The sequence below is a fragment of the Plecotus auritus genome (genome assembly GCF_963455305.1).
Source record: "Plecotus auritus genome assembly, chromosome: 5".
In the NCBI taxonomy this organism is placed as follows: domain Eukaryota; kingdom Metazoa; phylum Chordata; class Mammalia; order Chiroptera; family Vespertilionidae; genus Plecotus; species Plecotus auritus.
The window spans coordinates 154,079,815-154,097,306 of record NC_137776.1 but is presented as its reverse complement, the minus strand read 5'-3'; the positions used below and the strand labels follow the sequence as shown (position 1 = coordinate 154,097,306).

At 52.4% G+C, this 17,492-nt stretch overlaps 1 protein-coding gene across 1 annotated transcript in view; it reads right to left on the bottom strand.

The window, feature by feature from the left end:
- DAPK1 (death associated protein kinase 1) overlaps positions 1-17,492 on the bottom strand; it is a 165,417-nt gene that overhangs the window by 5,446 nt on the left and 142,479 nt on the right. The window contains exons 20-24 of the mRNA XM_080668571.1: positions 11,784-12,006; positions 7,147-7,335; positions 5,072-5,269; positions 3,855-3,993; positions 1,951-2,071 (exon numbers count right to left, since the gene is read on the bottom strand). Of these exons, the coding sequence (XP_080524697.1) occupies positions 1,951-2,071; positions 3,855-3,993; positions 5,072-5,269; positions 7,147-7,335; positions 11,784-12,006 (870 nt within the window). The remainder of the gene's footprint in view (positions 1-1,950; positions 2,072-3,854; positions 3,994-5,071; positions 5,270-7,146; positions 7,336-11,783; positions 12,007-17,492) is intronic.

Sequence of the window (17,492 nt, the reverse complement as noted above, 5' to 3'; positions counted from 1 at the left end):
TCGGGGCAAGCCTCTGGTGGTTACTGAAAATTCTTTGCTCCCGTGTGTCCCGGTCCTGCCCGCCGCTCACACCCACTACTGGCACCTGGTGCCAGTCTCGATCGCTTGACGCCATCAGCGGGTGCGAGCGGTGGCTGCCGGCCCTGATCGCTCCTGAAGGCTTCTCCCCCTCCCCCTGCTCCTGTGGGGCGATTGGGGCAGCAGCCATGGCTTGCACCTGCTGACGGCACTGGCCCTGCTCGCACACACTCCTGGCACTGGCCCCAATCGCTCCGTGCCACCAGCAGGTGTGAGTGGGGCCAGTGCGTGGGAGCAGCGGCGGCGGTAGCTAGCGGGGCTGCCGGCAGAGAGAGGACCGGGGCTGCAGCTGGAGGCGCCTGGCAGGGGTGTGGAGGGTGGGCCGAGATGCTCTCCTGTGCCCACTGCAGCCTCGCGGCCAGAGTTCCTTTCAAGGTGCACGAATTTGTGCAGTGAGCCCCTAGCATATCTCTATCTATCAATATATATATATTTTAAAATATATTTTTATTGATTTCAGAATCAAACCCAGGACCCTTCAGTTTGCAGGCTGACACTGCATCCACTGAGCCAAACCAGCTAGGGCTGTATCATTATATCTTTTACAAATTTATTAAGTTTATTGGGGTGACATTGGTTAATAACATTTTGTTTCAATAGTACAATTTATAATATACTAGAGGCCTGGTGCACAAAATTCGTGCGGGGGAGGGGGGAGTGTCCCTTAGCCCAGCCTGCACCCTCTCCAATCTGGGACCCTTGAGGGATGTCCGACCGCCCGTTTAGGCCCGATCCCACTGGGCAGTTGGACATCCCTCTCACAATCCAGGACTGCTGGCTCCCAACTGCTCACCTGCCTCTGCCAGACTGATCACCCCTAACCACTCTCCTGCCAGCCCAATCAACGCCTAACTGCTACCCGGCCGGCCCAATTGCCCCTAACTGCCCTCCCCTGCAGGCATGGTCCCCCTCAACTGCCCTCCCCTGCAGGCCTAGTCCCCCCCCCCCCAAACTGCCCTCCACTGCAGGCCTGGTTCCCCCCAACTGCCCTCCCCTGCAGGCCTGGGTCCCCCGCAACTGCCCTCCACTGCAGGCCTAGTCCCCTCCCAACTGCCCTCCACTGCAGGCCTGGTCTCCCCCAACTGCCCTCTGCCAGCCCAGTCACCCCTAACTGCCCTCCCTGCTTGCCTGATCGCCCTCAACTGCCCTACCCTGCAGGCCTGGTCCCCCCCCCCCCCAACTGCCCTCCACTGCAGGCTTGATTGGCCCACAACTGCCCTCCCTTGCAGGCCTGGTCCCTCCCAACTGCCCTCCCCTGCTGGCCATCTTGTGTCTACATGGGGGCAGCAATCTTGTGTCTTGGAGTGATGGTCAATTTGCATATTACTCTTTTATTAGATAGGATCATCTGTCTATTGCATTGTGTGATCACCACCCAAAATCTAGTCTCCTCCCACCACTGTTACCATAAGTTTGACCCCCTTAGCCCTCTTAATCCTCCTCCAACCCTTTCCCCCTCTGCTAACCACCTTTCTGTTGTATCTATGAGTCTGTTTTGTTAGATCATTTATTGCTTTCTGCTTTATATTCCATATAGAGTGAAATCATATGGTTCTTCACTTAAGTCACTTTTGAATTGCTTTTGCAATTTGTGAAAAGCAATTTTACTTTTAAACCACTAAAACCATCAGCATTTCCTACACTCTAAGGTGGTCCACTTTGTCCCTAACAACCCCTTCACCTCGCAGCCATCTCCTTCTCTCTGCTCTTTCTTTCTCGAACCAGAGCAATAAGATAAAAACTTGTCCACGCAGCCACCTTGCACTGGGGCCCCTGAAAACCGAACCAAACCAAGAGGGTAGCACACCTGCAGGGGTCACTGGGTGGCTGGGCAGAGGTGGGGTTCCTGCCCTTGCAGGCAGGCATACTCACGGAAACAATCTGGCTCCGTATTTCTTGCAGGTGATTTCGAAGTACCTTCATGTCCTTCGACCCAGAAGCCCCAGCATCCAGAACAAACAGCTTATTTGAAATGTGAAGATCATTCCCAAACCTAAGAGGGAAGGGCAGGAGCCTCATCAGAGCCACGCAGTCTCGCCAGGCGTTCCCACGGCCGGGCCCAAGGCTGGTCGGAGGCCAGGAAGTTCTGGCGACCTTCAGAGGGCCCCTCCCTGCTGTCCGCTGGGCTCCGTAAGGTCACATGGGAGCAGAGGCCTGGAGACACCCGTGTGCTTCTAGGCAGGCGACAGGCACCTCAGGCCCCATAAGATGGCAGGAACACGGTGCCAGCTGCCCTGCTGCAGGAACCTTACAGGTTATGAGAAGAGATGCTGTTGCAGTTGATAGGATAAGAACAGCGGGATGAGCATGCAAGTTACAACCCCGATCTAAAAACGTTAGCAGAAGCCCTATTTTCACATCGGGAAGGTAAGAGGTAATGTCTTCAGCTGAGAGGAGTTGAGTTACTAGCACATTGCACAGAGCTGCAGGTTCAAGTTTTCTGTTGACAGGTACTAAGTAGAAAAAAAGGTAGGTTTACAGTTGTGAGTGTGCAGGACACAGAGTTTATTCCTGTATTATTATTTACTAATTGTTGTATTATTTTCCATATGAACAACGGTGGGCCGACTATTGCCCTGCTCTGTATTTTTAGCAGGTGACCCTGTGCACATCCATATTTATAAGGGAAACAAGAGCTTTGCAAAACTACTGGACATGAAGTGCTCTCTGCTAGTCTCTGCTGGACTCCTCCCCACCCCACTTCAGGGAGTTGGTCAGGACCCCCTGAGTGAATTTCATAACCCAGTATTTTGATAAATATTGATCAGTGGTATCATTAGTCATAAAAACAAACAAACACCTGAAAGCTCAGACAACTAAAAGAACTAAGGATCTAATGTATAACATGGTGACCGTGGTTGACAACACTGCATTTTACAGTTAGAATTTGCTAACAGAGCCCTGACCGGTTTGGCTCAGTGGATAGAGCGTCGGCCTGCAGAATGAAGGGTCCCAGGTTTGATTCTGGTCAAGGGCATGTACCTTGGTTGCGGAAACATCCCCAGTAGAAGGTGTGCAGGAGGCAGCTGTGATGTTTCTCTCTCATTGATGTTTCTGACTCTCTATCCCTCTCCCTTCCTCTCTGTAAAAAATCAATAAAATATATTTAAAAAAAAAAAGAATGTGCTAACAGAGTAGAACTTAAATGTTCTCCTCAGAAAGAGAGAGCTGGTTTGGCTCAGTGAATAGAGCGTTGGCCTGCGGATTGAAGGGACCTGGGTTCAATTCCGATCAAGGGCACATGCCCGGGTTGCAGGCTCGATCCCCAGTAGGAGGTGTGCAGGAGGCAGCTGATCAGTGATTATGTCTCATCATTGATGTTTCTATCTCTCTCTCCCTCTCCCTTCCTCTCTGAAACCAATAAAAATATATATTAAAAAGAGAGATGCGAATGATGATGTTTTAATTCACTAGGTAGTGGGAATCCTTTTACAAAATAATACATATCACATCACCACAATGGATACTTTAAATATCTTACAATTGTATCTGTCAATGATGCCTCAATAAACTGGGGGAAAAACACCCCACATAAAACAACTAAAAGGCAGTGGTACCAGGAGGTGATGAAAGACGTTAGAAGGCTGTTGCTTTTTATCCTGTGTTATTTTCTTGTTTAATTTATAATTATGTGTATTCATTGCTTTGATAAAAATGAAAAATACAACAAAAAGGCCACCAAGGAAAAGAGGCCTTTATTTCTCTAACTCCTCTCTCTCGTTCACAGGCCTTCGGCTGCATTAGCCCCGAGGACCCAGGGGCTGCCCCTTCCTTACCTGTTCCTGATCTCCTTCAACAAAGCCGTGTCTTTGTCGTATCCAAACTCGCCTCCAGCCGGACGAGGAACGTTCATGATGTCGGCGTGTGTGGCCACCAGGACGACGCGGAGTGGGTTCTTCAGCTTGCCGCCGAAGGCTGGGGGCGGAGAGCACAGGTTCAGAGGCGGGCGCCCCTTCCTGGCTGCCTCTCCCCCGACGTGCGGTGGGGTGAGCTGGCCTCACTCCCCTCTGTCTCTCCAGGAGGATGTGCAACCTGCCCGAGGACGCGAGGCCACGTGCCTGCCGCGCACTGTAACCTCCGGGCCGTGGGCTGCCAATAACAGAATGAGCCTGTTTTCTGGGCCTCACGGAAAGTTGCTCAGAAATGGACCAGAACCGACCACAGAACACAAGGCAGCTTCTCAAATCTATCTCCAAATGGGCCCTGCTTGCAGGGTGATGGGAGATCTAACCTCTGACCCGGGTCGCCCTCTATAAGACCAAAGAAAACCCTCTGGATACAGGGACGCCACAGAAATGACTCGGAAGGAAAACTGCAGTTCACACAGACAGCCTCTCGTTTCTGTGAGTGTTTAAGACAAAAACATGAGAGAGAGAGAGAGAGATAGAGAGAGAGAAAGTGATGGTGCTCCATGGGGGGTGGGGGAGGGGTGAAGCTCAGTTTATCTGGTTATGTGTATGCTTTTCAAAGTAAAAATGACTATTGAGTTTTGTATTTCACCAGAGAAGGCTGCTGCTTCTGTTGCGGGAAAAGGACAATGCTATCTTCCCCTCTAGAATAGAGACAGGATAATGCATCTAGTCAATATGGTCCCTTTTCTTGCATTGTGAGGGAGCTACAGAATGCAGGAGAGCTCATTCTGCTTATGAATTATGTGCCCAAGAGGCAAAGGTGCAGTAGCTATTGAAGGAGGTATTCCACTTTGCACCCAACAAAAGTGCCCCCAGCCCCAAAATAGAGAAAGAAAGTGAGAAACGGCCCTCAAGGAGTAAGCTCAGAATCAGGCCTTGGTGGCAGAAACGTGATCATGAGACAGCTCCCTGCGGAAGGAAGTGAACGGCTGACCCTCGGGGGACCGCCGGAGTGCGGACCTTCCTGCAGGAAGGAGGGGTGCAGGGAGCCACCGCCGTGAGCCACCAGCGGTCGGAGCCGAGCCTGGCAGACAGCAAGGCCAGTGAAGGGTGCTCACTCGCCCAGGGGTGTCTGAGCTTACCTATGGGCTCCTCAACCGGCACGAGAGACTTGAGGAAACTGAGCCAGAAAACCACTTGATTCAGCTGGATCTCATAGGGCTCTTCCAGACTGAAAACGATGACATGGATTGATGTGGGGTCATTTGCAGCAAAATAATCATATGAGCAGAAGTAGACAGGGTTTCCAGAGAACTCCCACACGCTGAAATCGCCAACCCCTACAGGGAAAAACAAAGATGACAGTCGCAGTTTTTCCAGCAGTTTAAGGTTACCAGCAGGGGTAGGGCCATCCACAGCATGCATCCGTGGATCTAGGCATCTACTTAACACATTGCGGACGGATCATGAGAATTACCATGTTTTTTGTTCTAAGGCTTGTGGCCAATCATGAGAATTTTTAAAAAAGGTATTAGCTTGTAAGAACATGTAATAACTTCAAAATGCAATGGGTATTTATTAAAGCATGCCTTTTACATTTATGAAAAACGTTTTTTTGTACTCGTTCAATAGAAACTTACCTGGCCACTGGGTAAAGCTAGCAAAAAAACTACTGGTCTGCAATGTGTTAAGTATAGATTTCTGTATGTAATACAAACATATCTTTATTTTTTATTTTTTAAAAATATATTTTATTGATTTTTTTTTTTTTTTTACAGAGAGCAAGGAAGAGGGATAGAGAGCCAGAAACATCAATGAGAGAGAAACATTGGATCAGCTGCCTCCTGCACACCCCCTACTGGGGATGTGCCCGCAACCAAGGTACATGCCCTTGACTGGAATCAAACCTGGGACCTTTCAGTCTGCAGGCCGACGCTCTATCCACTGAGCCAAACCGGCTAGGGCTCAAACATATCTTTATGACGTATGCATTTTGGAAGATCCCCGGGCTTTCCTAGAGCCTCCTCCTGGGGCATAGGCACACAAGGTCTGGCAGCGAAGGCCTTCGTGTGCAAAGTTCTCCGAACACAGAGCGAGGCCTTGAGCACGGGGAGGCAGACTTGGGGTGGGGAGGAGGCCTGTGCAGAGCAGGGGTGAGGGCAGGGCTGGGGAGTGCTGAGGGCACCCTCCTCCTTTCTCTATGCTGCAGGGCCAGCTTCGCTAGAACATTCAACTTTTAAGAGAGCAAAATGTGCACGGACTTGAATTCTGATTCTCACTGGGCTCGGGATAATAAAAGGGCCTCCACGAAGAGGCTCCCGATCGCCATTTTCTGAGTCCCTCCTTGTACCAGATGCTCTACCAGGGCCTTTCGTAAACATCAGCTCATAAAATCCTCACGAATGAGGGAACTGAATCCAGAGAAACGGCTACGTCCTTGTTCTAAACCGGGCCTCCACAAGCAGAGGCTGGTGTCCACGTGGCCGGGGCTCTGGAGCCCGGGGTGCCACAGGGAAGAGGCAGTGGTGGCTGGAGGAAGCAAACCATCCGTGGCAACCTTGGAAGCGTCACCGCCTTGGAAATGTTTGACGGCAAAGAACACACCTGAAATGTTGCTTATGGAAAAAAAAATTGCCTGTGTCTGCATCAGAGCATTAGGCCTGAGTGCTGATGGGTTTAAAATTCTTCTATATTGGATATCAACTGCAAGAGGGATTGTATTTTATGAGATTTCCCATCCAAGTGCATGTTTAGCTCTTCTTTAAAAAACGTACTAGCCCTGGCCGGGTAGCTCAGTTAGTTAGAGTGTTGTCCTGATACGCCAAGGTTGCGGGTTCAATCCCCAGTCAGGGCATGTACAATTATCATCCAATGATAATTGGTTGCATAAATAGATAGAACAACAAACCAATGTTTCCTTCTCTCTCAAGTCAACCAATAAATTAAAAAATGTATTTACTTGAGATTTATTAAGCACCTACTGTGTGCCCTGTGCTTTATTAAGAGGAGAGGATATCACAGTGTTTGGATTTACTGTTTAGGGGTATTAACCAGCTCTGCTTCAGTCCTGGGTCACTTCCAACATCACTGCACTGGCTCCCGCTCTGCGCCTGTGGGGCTGTGACGGGTGCCCCCGGGCCAGGCTCCCCAGGGGGATCACTTAAAGCCCTGGCAAAGGGACGCTTGAGGCCCTTCCCTTTGCGGTGGGCAGGCGTACCGTTCAAATAGGCGTTCTGGATGTCGATGGCCTTCGTGGACTGGTCATCGGCGGAGCAGTGCGGGTGGTGGGACGGGGCCACGAACACCTCCAGCATCCCCTTGGTGAGGCCCGGCTCGAACATCATGCTGCGGCTCCTCACGCTCACGTTCTCGCAGCCCGGGTACAGGTTGTTGATGCTCACGGAGACTGCAGGCAGAGGAGGCAGGTGAGACTCGCACAGGGCACCGTGCACGCCTGCCCTCCCTCCCTGCCTTCACTTGTGTTGTCCGTTTCTGGGACATCCCTGTCCCCACCCCACTCCTGCTTCAGGCCCCCGGGGTTGCGGTGGCCCTCGGGTGTGCTGTGCAGCAGCTCTTCCCAGAGATGTTGGGCTGATTCTGTCTGCTCCTTCCCCCCCGCCCCCCCAGCCCCGTCCCCAAGGACTGCCTCTCCCAGGCTTGCTTCCCATTTACTGCTGCGTTGGGTCAGCCAACGGGAGGCCCTGGAGAGGCTGGGAGGAGGGAAAGGCTGCTTCCTGGCTGGTGGCTCAGCCTTTAGCCTCCACTGTTTCCAGGAGATGGTAACACAAAGGGCCAGCTTTCTTTTTTCTTTCTTTCTAATATATTTTATTGAATTTTACAGAGAGGAAGGAAGAGGGATAGAGAGCTAGAAACATCGATGAGAGAGAAACATCGATCAGCTGCCTCCTGCACACCCCCTACTGGGGATGTGCCCGCAACCAAGGTACATGTCCTTGACCGGAATCGAACCCGGGACCCTTCAGTCTGCAGGCCGACGCTCTATCCACTGAGCCAAACTGGTTAGGGCAGGGCCAGCTTTCTTAAGGCAAACAGGTTTCCTGCTGTCTGCTAGACATAAACGAGGCGATGGGAGCCTCTCTCCCAGGAAAGGAAAAAGGCCTGGCCGTTCTAGCAAGGTCAAGGGCCTGGGGATAGCAGGGCAGGGCCCCTATGCCACTCCAAAGTGACAATGTTGCTGTTTCTGGAAATAGACCTCCTTCCCTGGAGGCCACAGCCCCCCAGCACAGCCTGCCCCGCCCCCCAGTCCTCCCCAGGTGGCCCTCACAGCACCTCCTATTTGTGCCACACTCTGCTTTTCCAAGGACATCGTGAATACTGTTTTGTGAGGGCCAGGAAGTGACTGTTGAGCTGCCAGACGAGGGCTCGGGGGCCCAGGCCCTGGTGCTGCCGCCCCTGCCGGTGGCTCCCTCAGCCCAGGGGGTACTTGCCCCTGCACTGGGCAGGAGGGCCTGCCACAGAGCCTGCAGGCAGAGCTCCTGGCCCTTCCCAGGCCTCAGGCAGGTCTAGAGTTAATGGAAGAGGAGTCTATCTCTTCCAGAGACTGTTTGGGTGGAAACTTTGCCCACCCCTCGGAGCGGGCCACCCACCTGGGCATCAAGCACTACAGGCCTCATGGGCTACCCTTCTCTTCCACACTCGCCTAGGCCCTCCAGGAGACCACCTGGCTTTGGCCAGACAGATCTGGGACTGAATTACACCTCTGACACTGACTAGGGGTCACCTTGGCCCCGGGGCCACACACTCCAATGCATTCCTGAAGTGTCATTTCTATCACAGGAAAGAATTCCATGCATGAGCGGGCGAGTCTGCTTCTGAGCTCTCTCCTGGCCTACGGGAGTCTTGGAGTTAGGGGGCTGGGTGGATGGAGATGGGGTGAAATGCAGAGCCTGTGCCCCTCTACATGGGGCCGCTGCCCTCCTCCCACTAACTGGCACCAGGCAGGAATGGGAATCCAGGGTGGCCAAAGCCTCCACTTTCCCACAAGAAGCAAAGTACCTAGCTTTTTAGTGAAATCTCTTCATTTTTCTTTAAAAAAATTTTAATTGCATTTATTGGGGTCACATTGGTTAGTAAAATTAAGTTTCAGGTGTACAATACTATAATACTCATCTGTGTATTGTACTGTGCTCACCGCCCCAAGTCAGGTCTCCTTCCATCACTACCTTCCACCTGCCCCCCTGCCCCCTCTGCTAATCGCCATACTGTTGTCTGTGCCCATGCGTTGTTTTATTTTTGCTTAATCCCTTCACCTTGTTCACTGTTGGCAGCTAATTCAATTTACTCTTTCCCCTCCCTCTACTGCACAGCTGCAGCTTGCCAGGCTGCTGGGTTTCAGCCTCTGCAGAGACGCCTCATGTCTGTGAGCCTTGAGCTACCTTTCTCTGAAATGGGTTTATGACAACCCATGAGACGTCCAATGAGACGATGGGTGCAGCACCTGGGACACAGGTCAGCGCAACCTGTTCGCCGCACACCTGCCTTTCCACACGCTCTGGCTTCTACCTAAGCGCTGTTTCGGTCTCCCAGGACGCAGAGCTCTGTCAGCTGGACAACCGTTTGGTGCCCCCTGGGCCTCCTCTCCGTGTTTCCGGCATTTGTTACTTTCTTCAGCCTTGCACATCCCCACGTGGACTTTCCTTCAGTCCAGGGACCACAGGCAGCAGAGCTGTGAGAACAATGACCCCAGCCCAGGAGAAGCGGACACATCTGAAGGTGCTCTCCATTCTGGTCAGAAATCAGCATCCTGCCATGACAGGACACCAGGGAGAGTCTAAAGAACAAGGACCCATGGGGTACAGAGCTGTGTTCACCTCCTAACAGTCCTTTCGGAGAAGCCTGGTCCTCCCTAAGGGGTTACCCTGACACAGAAGTTTGTCGGTTCAGCCCAAGAAGGCAGCTCTGAACCCAGGGAGCCGAGAGAACAGGAGGAGCCTCCCGGGGAGACCCACAGCGTCTGTGCCGAGTGCCACTGGGGTGGCTCGTTTGGTCCCGAGAACCTTCAGTCCCTGAGCCCCGCGACCCAAGTCTAAGCACCGGCTGAAGGACGTGGTTACACCGGGAGACTTACTGGTAATCTGGTCACCCCGAGTTTAATTTTATCGAGAATCTTCTTCCAGATTCTCCCAGGTGTGGAAAATTGGCCCCAAGGAAGATGAGTGGAGATGTTACTTGTGAGTGCTAGGGTTGAGCAGCAGATAAAATCTGTCCCTCAAGGGGAAGCCATCGGCCATTTGATGTGTGGCTGGCTCAGTTTAGCTCACGGGACCTGGGCCATAATCCTCACACCCAGTGAGGACTTATAAAAATTCCAGATCACAGATCCAAATAGATCTCTTTGTTTTTGGTCTGTCGTACACACACACACACACACACACACACTCACACAGAGTCTCCGCCCTCCCTGCCCCCTAACAGTGGTTCAGACTGGAGTGACCTTCACCCACAGCAGGAGAGAGCTGGCCTGGCTCCCTCTGGGTGACACTGTAACTGCCAGAGAAGCTGACCTTGGACTATGAACACTGGCAAAATTACAGCGGCAAATGGAAAGTGTGTGCACACAACAGCCCTTACTCAGAAGTTGTGTCGTTACTAAGCTGTGGCTCAGGAGCCAGACACTTTGTGAGCTGCAAGCTGTGTGACTCGGACAGCCTACTTCACCCCTCACGGCTTCTGTAAAACGGGGGTAAAAATACCCCATAACCCTGTCGCATGGATGAAACGAGGTTTCACACGGCCATGTTTTGCCCAGCTCCTGACACACAGTTAGTGCTCGGTAAGTATTAGCAATACCAGTTAGCAACTTTGTAACCATTCTAATTAAAAATCCATTTTGGGTTATTTTTTTCTCCAAGTTTCTGCTGTGTTCAGAGACAACAGGTTGAAAGAGCATATAAATCTCAGTCACCTGCCCCCCACACGAACGCCGCCCAGCTCTCCCTCCTCATGGAGAGAAGAATTACATAGAAACCCAAACCATAAAACTTCTGTTTTCCACCTCAGGCACCGACACGGCCTCTTTGTGATATGATGCACAGGAAACGAACCCAAGGCAGAAGGCTTCAAAAGTGACGTTGTTAGGAAACTCTTGGAAGGTCTCTATTCTCATTTTAGCAAAACTTAAGTCCCTTGCTCTAAAGTGGGATTCTGGAGAAAGAACACCCAGCTTGCACACCTTCCCCTTGCTCATGGCGGGTATTTCTCCCCGGGGAAGGACAGGCAACCCCGAAGGTCTGGGTGTGAATCCACTGCTAACTGTGTCTGAGGAAGGTAGGGGAAGACAGCAAAGCCTGCTGCCCTAGGGGGTCTTTGTGAGCAGAGGGACAACTGTGAAACCACTAAGCCTTTCAAAACTACTGAGCAACTCTGAATGTGTGGGATGTTGATCCCACATGAACCCAATTTTGTTGCTCTGACTTCCAAGACGAAAGCATGGGGGAGGAGCCATCCCCGGGGCCAACATTCGGTCTGTGCCAGCTGCATGCTAGTCCCAGCTCCCCGTGTCCTCAGGAGCAGGGTCCCTGGGTGGAACGCGCACAGTTCTGCCTTTTGCACGTTTGTAATTGTGAACTTTCGTGTCTGCGACCCCAACTTCAGCGAGGCCCTTTCCTTGCTATTCTGGGGGCGGCTTGCAACTGCTGGGCAATAGCAGGGCGGATACCAGGCCCAGGACCGGGCTGGCCCACACCTCACAGCCACCAAGGCGCTGGAATCCAGTCGGCCCGGGGAGGGACCCAGCGCCCATAACTAAGCCACCACTCACCCTGGACCCTGACCCAGAGAGGGCAACCCCGAGCACCTACTGCAGAGCCTGGGGCCCGCGGTGGGGGCGCCTACCTGCCGGCTTGGAAGCCAGGGGCGAAGGCGGGAACCTGGTGGAGTTGGTGGAGGAGAGCCGGGGCCGGCGCCGTCGGAAGAAGCTCCTGAGCAGCCCGCACTTGAGCGACTCCACCAGCGTGGTTTTCCCCGAGCCCGAATGGCCGAACAGCTTCAGTTTGATTCTGGGCTGCAGGTTCTGTGTGGGTCGCAGCTGCTGGATGAAGAGGCCTCGGTGCGTGTCCTGAGCAGGTGACAGAGGGTCTGTTAGCACCACAAAAGAGAAGGCCCGAGCAGGCGGCAGTGCTGGTTCCCAGGGCCCCGCACCCCTGGCTGGGTCCTCCTGGTCGGCGATTTTCACCCGTATCGTCCTGTTCTCAATACATGTTTGCAAAGCTAACATAAAATGCACGTAACATGCCATTCGCCACCTTAACCATTTTAAAGTGTACCGTTCAGAGGCTTTAGTACATTCACCATGTCGTACAATCAGCTGATCTAATCAATCCTCGTTCTCTCACTTCCCTCGGATCTCTCACTTCCCTCGTCCTCTCAGTTTGCCTAAGAACCAAGCCGAGTGCCAAAGTGCCCAGCCTAGTCCAGAACGGCTGAGCCCAGTCCAGGAGGTTGGAGCCTAGGGTAGCCCCATGGGAGTGGGGCTGAGGCCTGAAGAGGTGGAGCTAGTCCTGAATCAGACCCAGAGCCCAAAGTAGCCCCGTAGAGTCGAGCCCGGACCGGAAGGGCGGAGACAAGACCCTCAGAGCACCTGGCTCAGGTGTGATGTTCCATAAAGAGGGGTGGTATAAATGACTTGACTAGCTGCCCGAGGTAAGCGCCTTCCTTTCTGTCTCAGTGTGATCGCAGACCTGGCCAGACCACTGCTTCCAGTTCTAAATCCTGGGAAGCGCTGACTTCCTGCCCAGCCACTTAACTTGTCCCACTAACAACCAAGCAAGCTCATCTAACAAACTCAGGACTCTCCCAAAGGCTACCAAGTTCCCACCTGTTTTCTATTGGTGAAGTGTGACGCTTCTTTCTCAACAAGGCAACACTGCCCCCTGGTGGGCAGTTAAGCCACCTACAGAGACATTTTTAGTTCTTACGGTGGGGCACCCAGGTGCCCAGATGTGTATAAACATGGTCCTGAGCAGTAAGAATTCTCCTGAGCTGATTTCTGAGTGTCTGCTGGGCATTTATATAGGAAATAAACCTGTTTAGAACATCTGAGCTTAGGACTTACCTGCATCACTTTACATATGACCCAGAGGGTTTTTTAGGGGTGGCTGGAGAGGGGGCATGGTTTAATACATACTGAGTTTTCCAAGAATGCAACTATCTTATAAATTGGTGGAAATATGCACATATATAACTCTGATCTTTCATGAGCTCTGTCCATGCATTTCTGAAAAGCATGCCTGCAGTTGCTGCAGTGTTTGAGTTGCCATCCCAGCCCTTTGATACCCTTGGGCGTCTGTAGGGTGATTCTGTGGATGGGTCTGAGTATCTGCCGATTTCAATACGTCCCCTCACGCCCTGTGTCACTGACCTGGAATCGAACCCGCAACCTCTTGGTGCATGGGACAACGCTCAACCAACTGAGCCACACTGGCCAGGGCTCTATTAATCTTTTAAAATTCCCTGAGTAGGTACGTTGTTATCTGTGAATTTCATTTCAGGAGGGTGAAGAAGGCATCACTAAATGTAGCTGCACATTGCTGGATTGGCCAGGGTTGGAAACCACGGCTTGGACAGCGATGTGTAGAACATGAGGTTGCTCTTACGCTGATTGCTTCCTCTAGCCTCAAAGTGCGGCTGAGGATAAAAAGGGCTGGGGTACTTCGCCAGCAATTTCCTTGAATTATTATCCAAGTCAGCAAGAAAGCTGAGAAGGTCCTGTTCTGAGATAGTAACTTATCGGGGTGGCGCTGACCAGCCTGGAAGACACGGGGTGTGGAGATCTCCTTGGTGCCGTCTGCTGTTGCAGATAAGCCCATGACTTCCCGAAGCAAAGCTACCTTCCCTCATTTTAATTTAAGCTTCAATACCAGCCCTTTGATCTTCCCTTTGTGGTGAGCATCTGAATTGCAGTCCGAGTCCGTGGGCATCACCTCCCATTCTGAGCATCTCAGGGAGTTAGACTAGAAGGTTCTCTACCTATTTCATGACACACAGGTCCTAACACACAGGTCCTGTGTGTGCAGCCAGTGTCTGCTCCTGCGGAGACACGGGAAGGCAGCAAACCTGCTCCGGCTCCCATCCGGTCACTGGACCCGGATGCGCTGTGCAACGAGTGAGCTCATGGCTCTTCTCTGTCTGTTTCCTGCCCTGTTGACCTTGACACTTTGGCCAACACGTCTGTCCTGTGGGAAGGAATGGGGCATGTTCTTCTCGCCTGCATGAGTTTCACAGGCCCTTCCATTCTGACGAGACTTGAACCATGCCTCCTCCCCGCCCCCCGCCCCCGGACAGTGTGGCCCTGGTGGGCTTCCAGAGGCCTCCCTGAACCAAGGCTTTGCTCTCACTCCTTCGAATTCCACGCAGGGAGGTGGTGGCCGGAGGCGGCTGGCGATCTGCCTGCCTGTTTTCTGGACCAGCCACAGACACGGAGCAAGAGGGAAGAGGCAGCTGGTGGGAAGACTCTCTATCTGTCCTAACTCCAGTAAGGACCTCTGAGCCCTCAAGGTCTCAACCTTGGGCTGTGTCCTTGGCCCGGTTAAGCTGGTTTTAGCAAGAATCCTGTTGGATTGGCTTAGTGACAATCCCTTCTCCTGAGCTGATATCTGATGAAATCGCTCACTCCCATCCGTGATATCTGATCACCTGGCCTGCCCTCAGCAGGAGTCCTGCTCAGTCTGTGTACTGTGACCTTTAAAACATCCTCTTCCCCTCTTCTTCAACATCCCCGCACGGCTATGAGCGGCTGCCCAGGACCGCCAGTGTGCGACGGTGGTCACCGCCTCAAGTTCCTCTTCCTACCCCCCTAACAGTGACGTCCCTGATGCCTTCTTTGTGCACCCCACCCTGACCCCCAATAAAGCTCCTTGCCCGGGTCTTCTCTGCTCTGTGACCCTCCTCTTGACCCCTGTCTCTCTGGGACTAGTGAGTAGAAGAAACTTGGTTTTCTCCTGAGCCTCCCCTCTGCCTCCTTTAGTGGCCGTACCTGGCTGACCGTCTCAGAGAAGAATCCAAAGCAAGAGCCCCTCATTTTGATGGTTCCTCAGCAATTTCCAAAGACCCCACCCTGCTCCTTGGCTGTGAATCTCTTCCTGTCCTTGTTGGAGTCAGAGCCGAGCAGATATCTTGCCGCTGCCACTAACCCCCCTGCAGGGCCCCCTGAATAGATGTGCCTTGTCCTTAATAAGGGTCATAAATTATTTTTTCTTTAGCACCCAGGAGTGGAGACCAATGAATTTCCGGTCTGCAGCAGTAACATCACGTTTGACATCTTGCAGGTTACGTGTGCTGTCACTTCCACTCCTTACTTAAACGGCAAAGAAACCTTTGTGGGTAACCTTTGTGGTCATGCTCCCTTTCAGAAGAGGGGACCCAGGCTCAGAGAGACCAGGGCACTTTCCCAAGGCACGGACAGCCCTTCTTTCTAGCATCGCTGCTGCTCAGGGAGGGGCGGGTGTCTCAGAAGCGGGAGGTGGTGGAGAGAAGGGGTAAACAAAGATGTACTTGCAAGCTGAGGGCAGAATCTCACAGGGGAGTGGGCTGGAGTGAGTTACCAGCACTGAAGAACATCCAAGTAGGGCCGCTGGTCCCACTCGGAGGACACGCCCCAGTTACTGCAAGGTCTCCAGTCAATGTTGCTTTGTGGACCGTTGGGTGTAAAGTAAGTTATGAATCATTGCTACAAAAAGGCGAATAGAAGCAGATCCAGGGGTCCTCAAACTTTTTAAAAAGGGGGCCAGTTCACTGTCCCTCAGACACGTTGGAGGGCCAGACTATAGTTTTAAAAAAAAACTATGAACAAATTCCTATGCGCACTGCGCGCCCGGGACGAGTCGGCTGCTAAGCAGGACAGGCAGCGGCACCCGGCGGGCCGGATAAATGTCCTCGGCGGGCTGCATGTGGCCGTAGTTTGAGGATGCCTGAATAAGCCCTCCCTGCTCTGGATTTTCAAACAAAGGGCAAGTCTCATGTCAGCACCTCTTTCCTATGCAATGACTTGGATTGGTGGCCTGTGTGCATCACATGTCCTCAGGGCGCTGAGGGAGACTTTAATTCTTTTTTTTAAAAAAATATATATTTTATTGATTTTTTACAGAGAGGAAGGGAGAGGGATAGAGAGTTAGAAACATCGATGAGAGAGAAACATCGATCAGCTGCCTCCTGCACACCTCCTACTGGGGATGTGCCCGCAACCATGGTACATGCCCTTGACCGCAATCGAACCTGGGACCCTTCAGTCCGCAGGCCGACGCTCTATCCACTGAGCCAAACCGGTTAGGGCGAGACTTTAATTCTTTATCAGAAGCAGTGAGTCCCCATGTGAAGGGGCCCCGCTCATCTCAGAATCATTACAAGCTCACGTGCTGTTTCCCAAATAATAACTGCCCTTAGAAATCTTTTTTCCCTCAAGAAAATTCTGTTTTGCTGGGCCCACAGCTCAGCTTTATGATGTCCCGGATTCTAAATGACCACACGAACACACAAACACACGCTCTCCATCGGGGGGGATGAGGACGGCAGTGAGAAAGGGCTAAAGGGAAAGCAGACATCCCACCCGCCCTCCTGTCCTCTGCCCAGGGCCTTGGCACATCGCCCCGGCCCCTCCCGCTTCCCTTCCACCAGGAGCTGATGGCCCGGCTGGGACTGACTCACACTCCACCTTGTCTTTGGGAAGATAAATCAGGAAACTGCTCTCTATCAAGATGGACAGAATCTGCCATAATCATGAAACGCCAGGAAAAACAAAACAGTCTCGCGTCTTCTCCTTTTTAAGGAAACCTAACCTCACATGAAGGATGATCCCTCCCTGTGCTCACTAAAAATCTTGCAGAATCTGAATACAACCGAATTTGATAAAGATGTACAGGACAGACAAGTTTCTGAAATCTCTCCCCACGTGGTGGGCGCCGCATTATCACTTTTCACCTCTAGATGGTGCAGCAGGGTCCTGACCAGTCTCCCCAGAACGGCAGCTCCATCAACCTAAGCGTGTGAGCTCTCCAGTGAGGCTAAGGTTTTGATGACAGAGGCTCTGGAGGTGACAGAATATCGATTTCTTTGGAGGAGGAGCACAAAATTCCATCCACTGCAGTGTCATCGCCAGGGGGTGGAGAGTTGGGACTATGGTGGTCCCTAAATTCTGGCTCATGGCTTGAAATATTTTCCTATTTGTGTCTCCCACAGCACCCCCTGAGCCGGCGGGTGAGGCTGCGAGGCCTGGGTGTCCATCTGTGGGTATGGCCTCTTTCGTGCAGGGCCGTCAGGTTGGGAAAACGGGGGAAATCAACCGGAATCTAAACCAGAACTGGCCTTCCAGGTGGTCATAAAGGCGTCTTCCCTCTTCGTTAGCTTTAGTCGCGTACTTTAAATACTTACACAGGAATGTGAGCCTCCGTTTGTACTCCTGCACGAAGTCCTCGGGCCTGGACAACCCCAGTCCAAGCACCTTCCGGTCTCACCTGGCCGCGGGATCACCGTCCACCTGAGAGGTAGATTCCTACACCCTAAGTCAGATCTTGCTCCCACCTGCTGCGTACGCCTGAACCAAGCCCCACC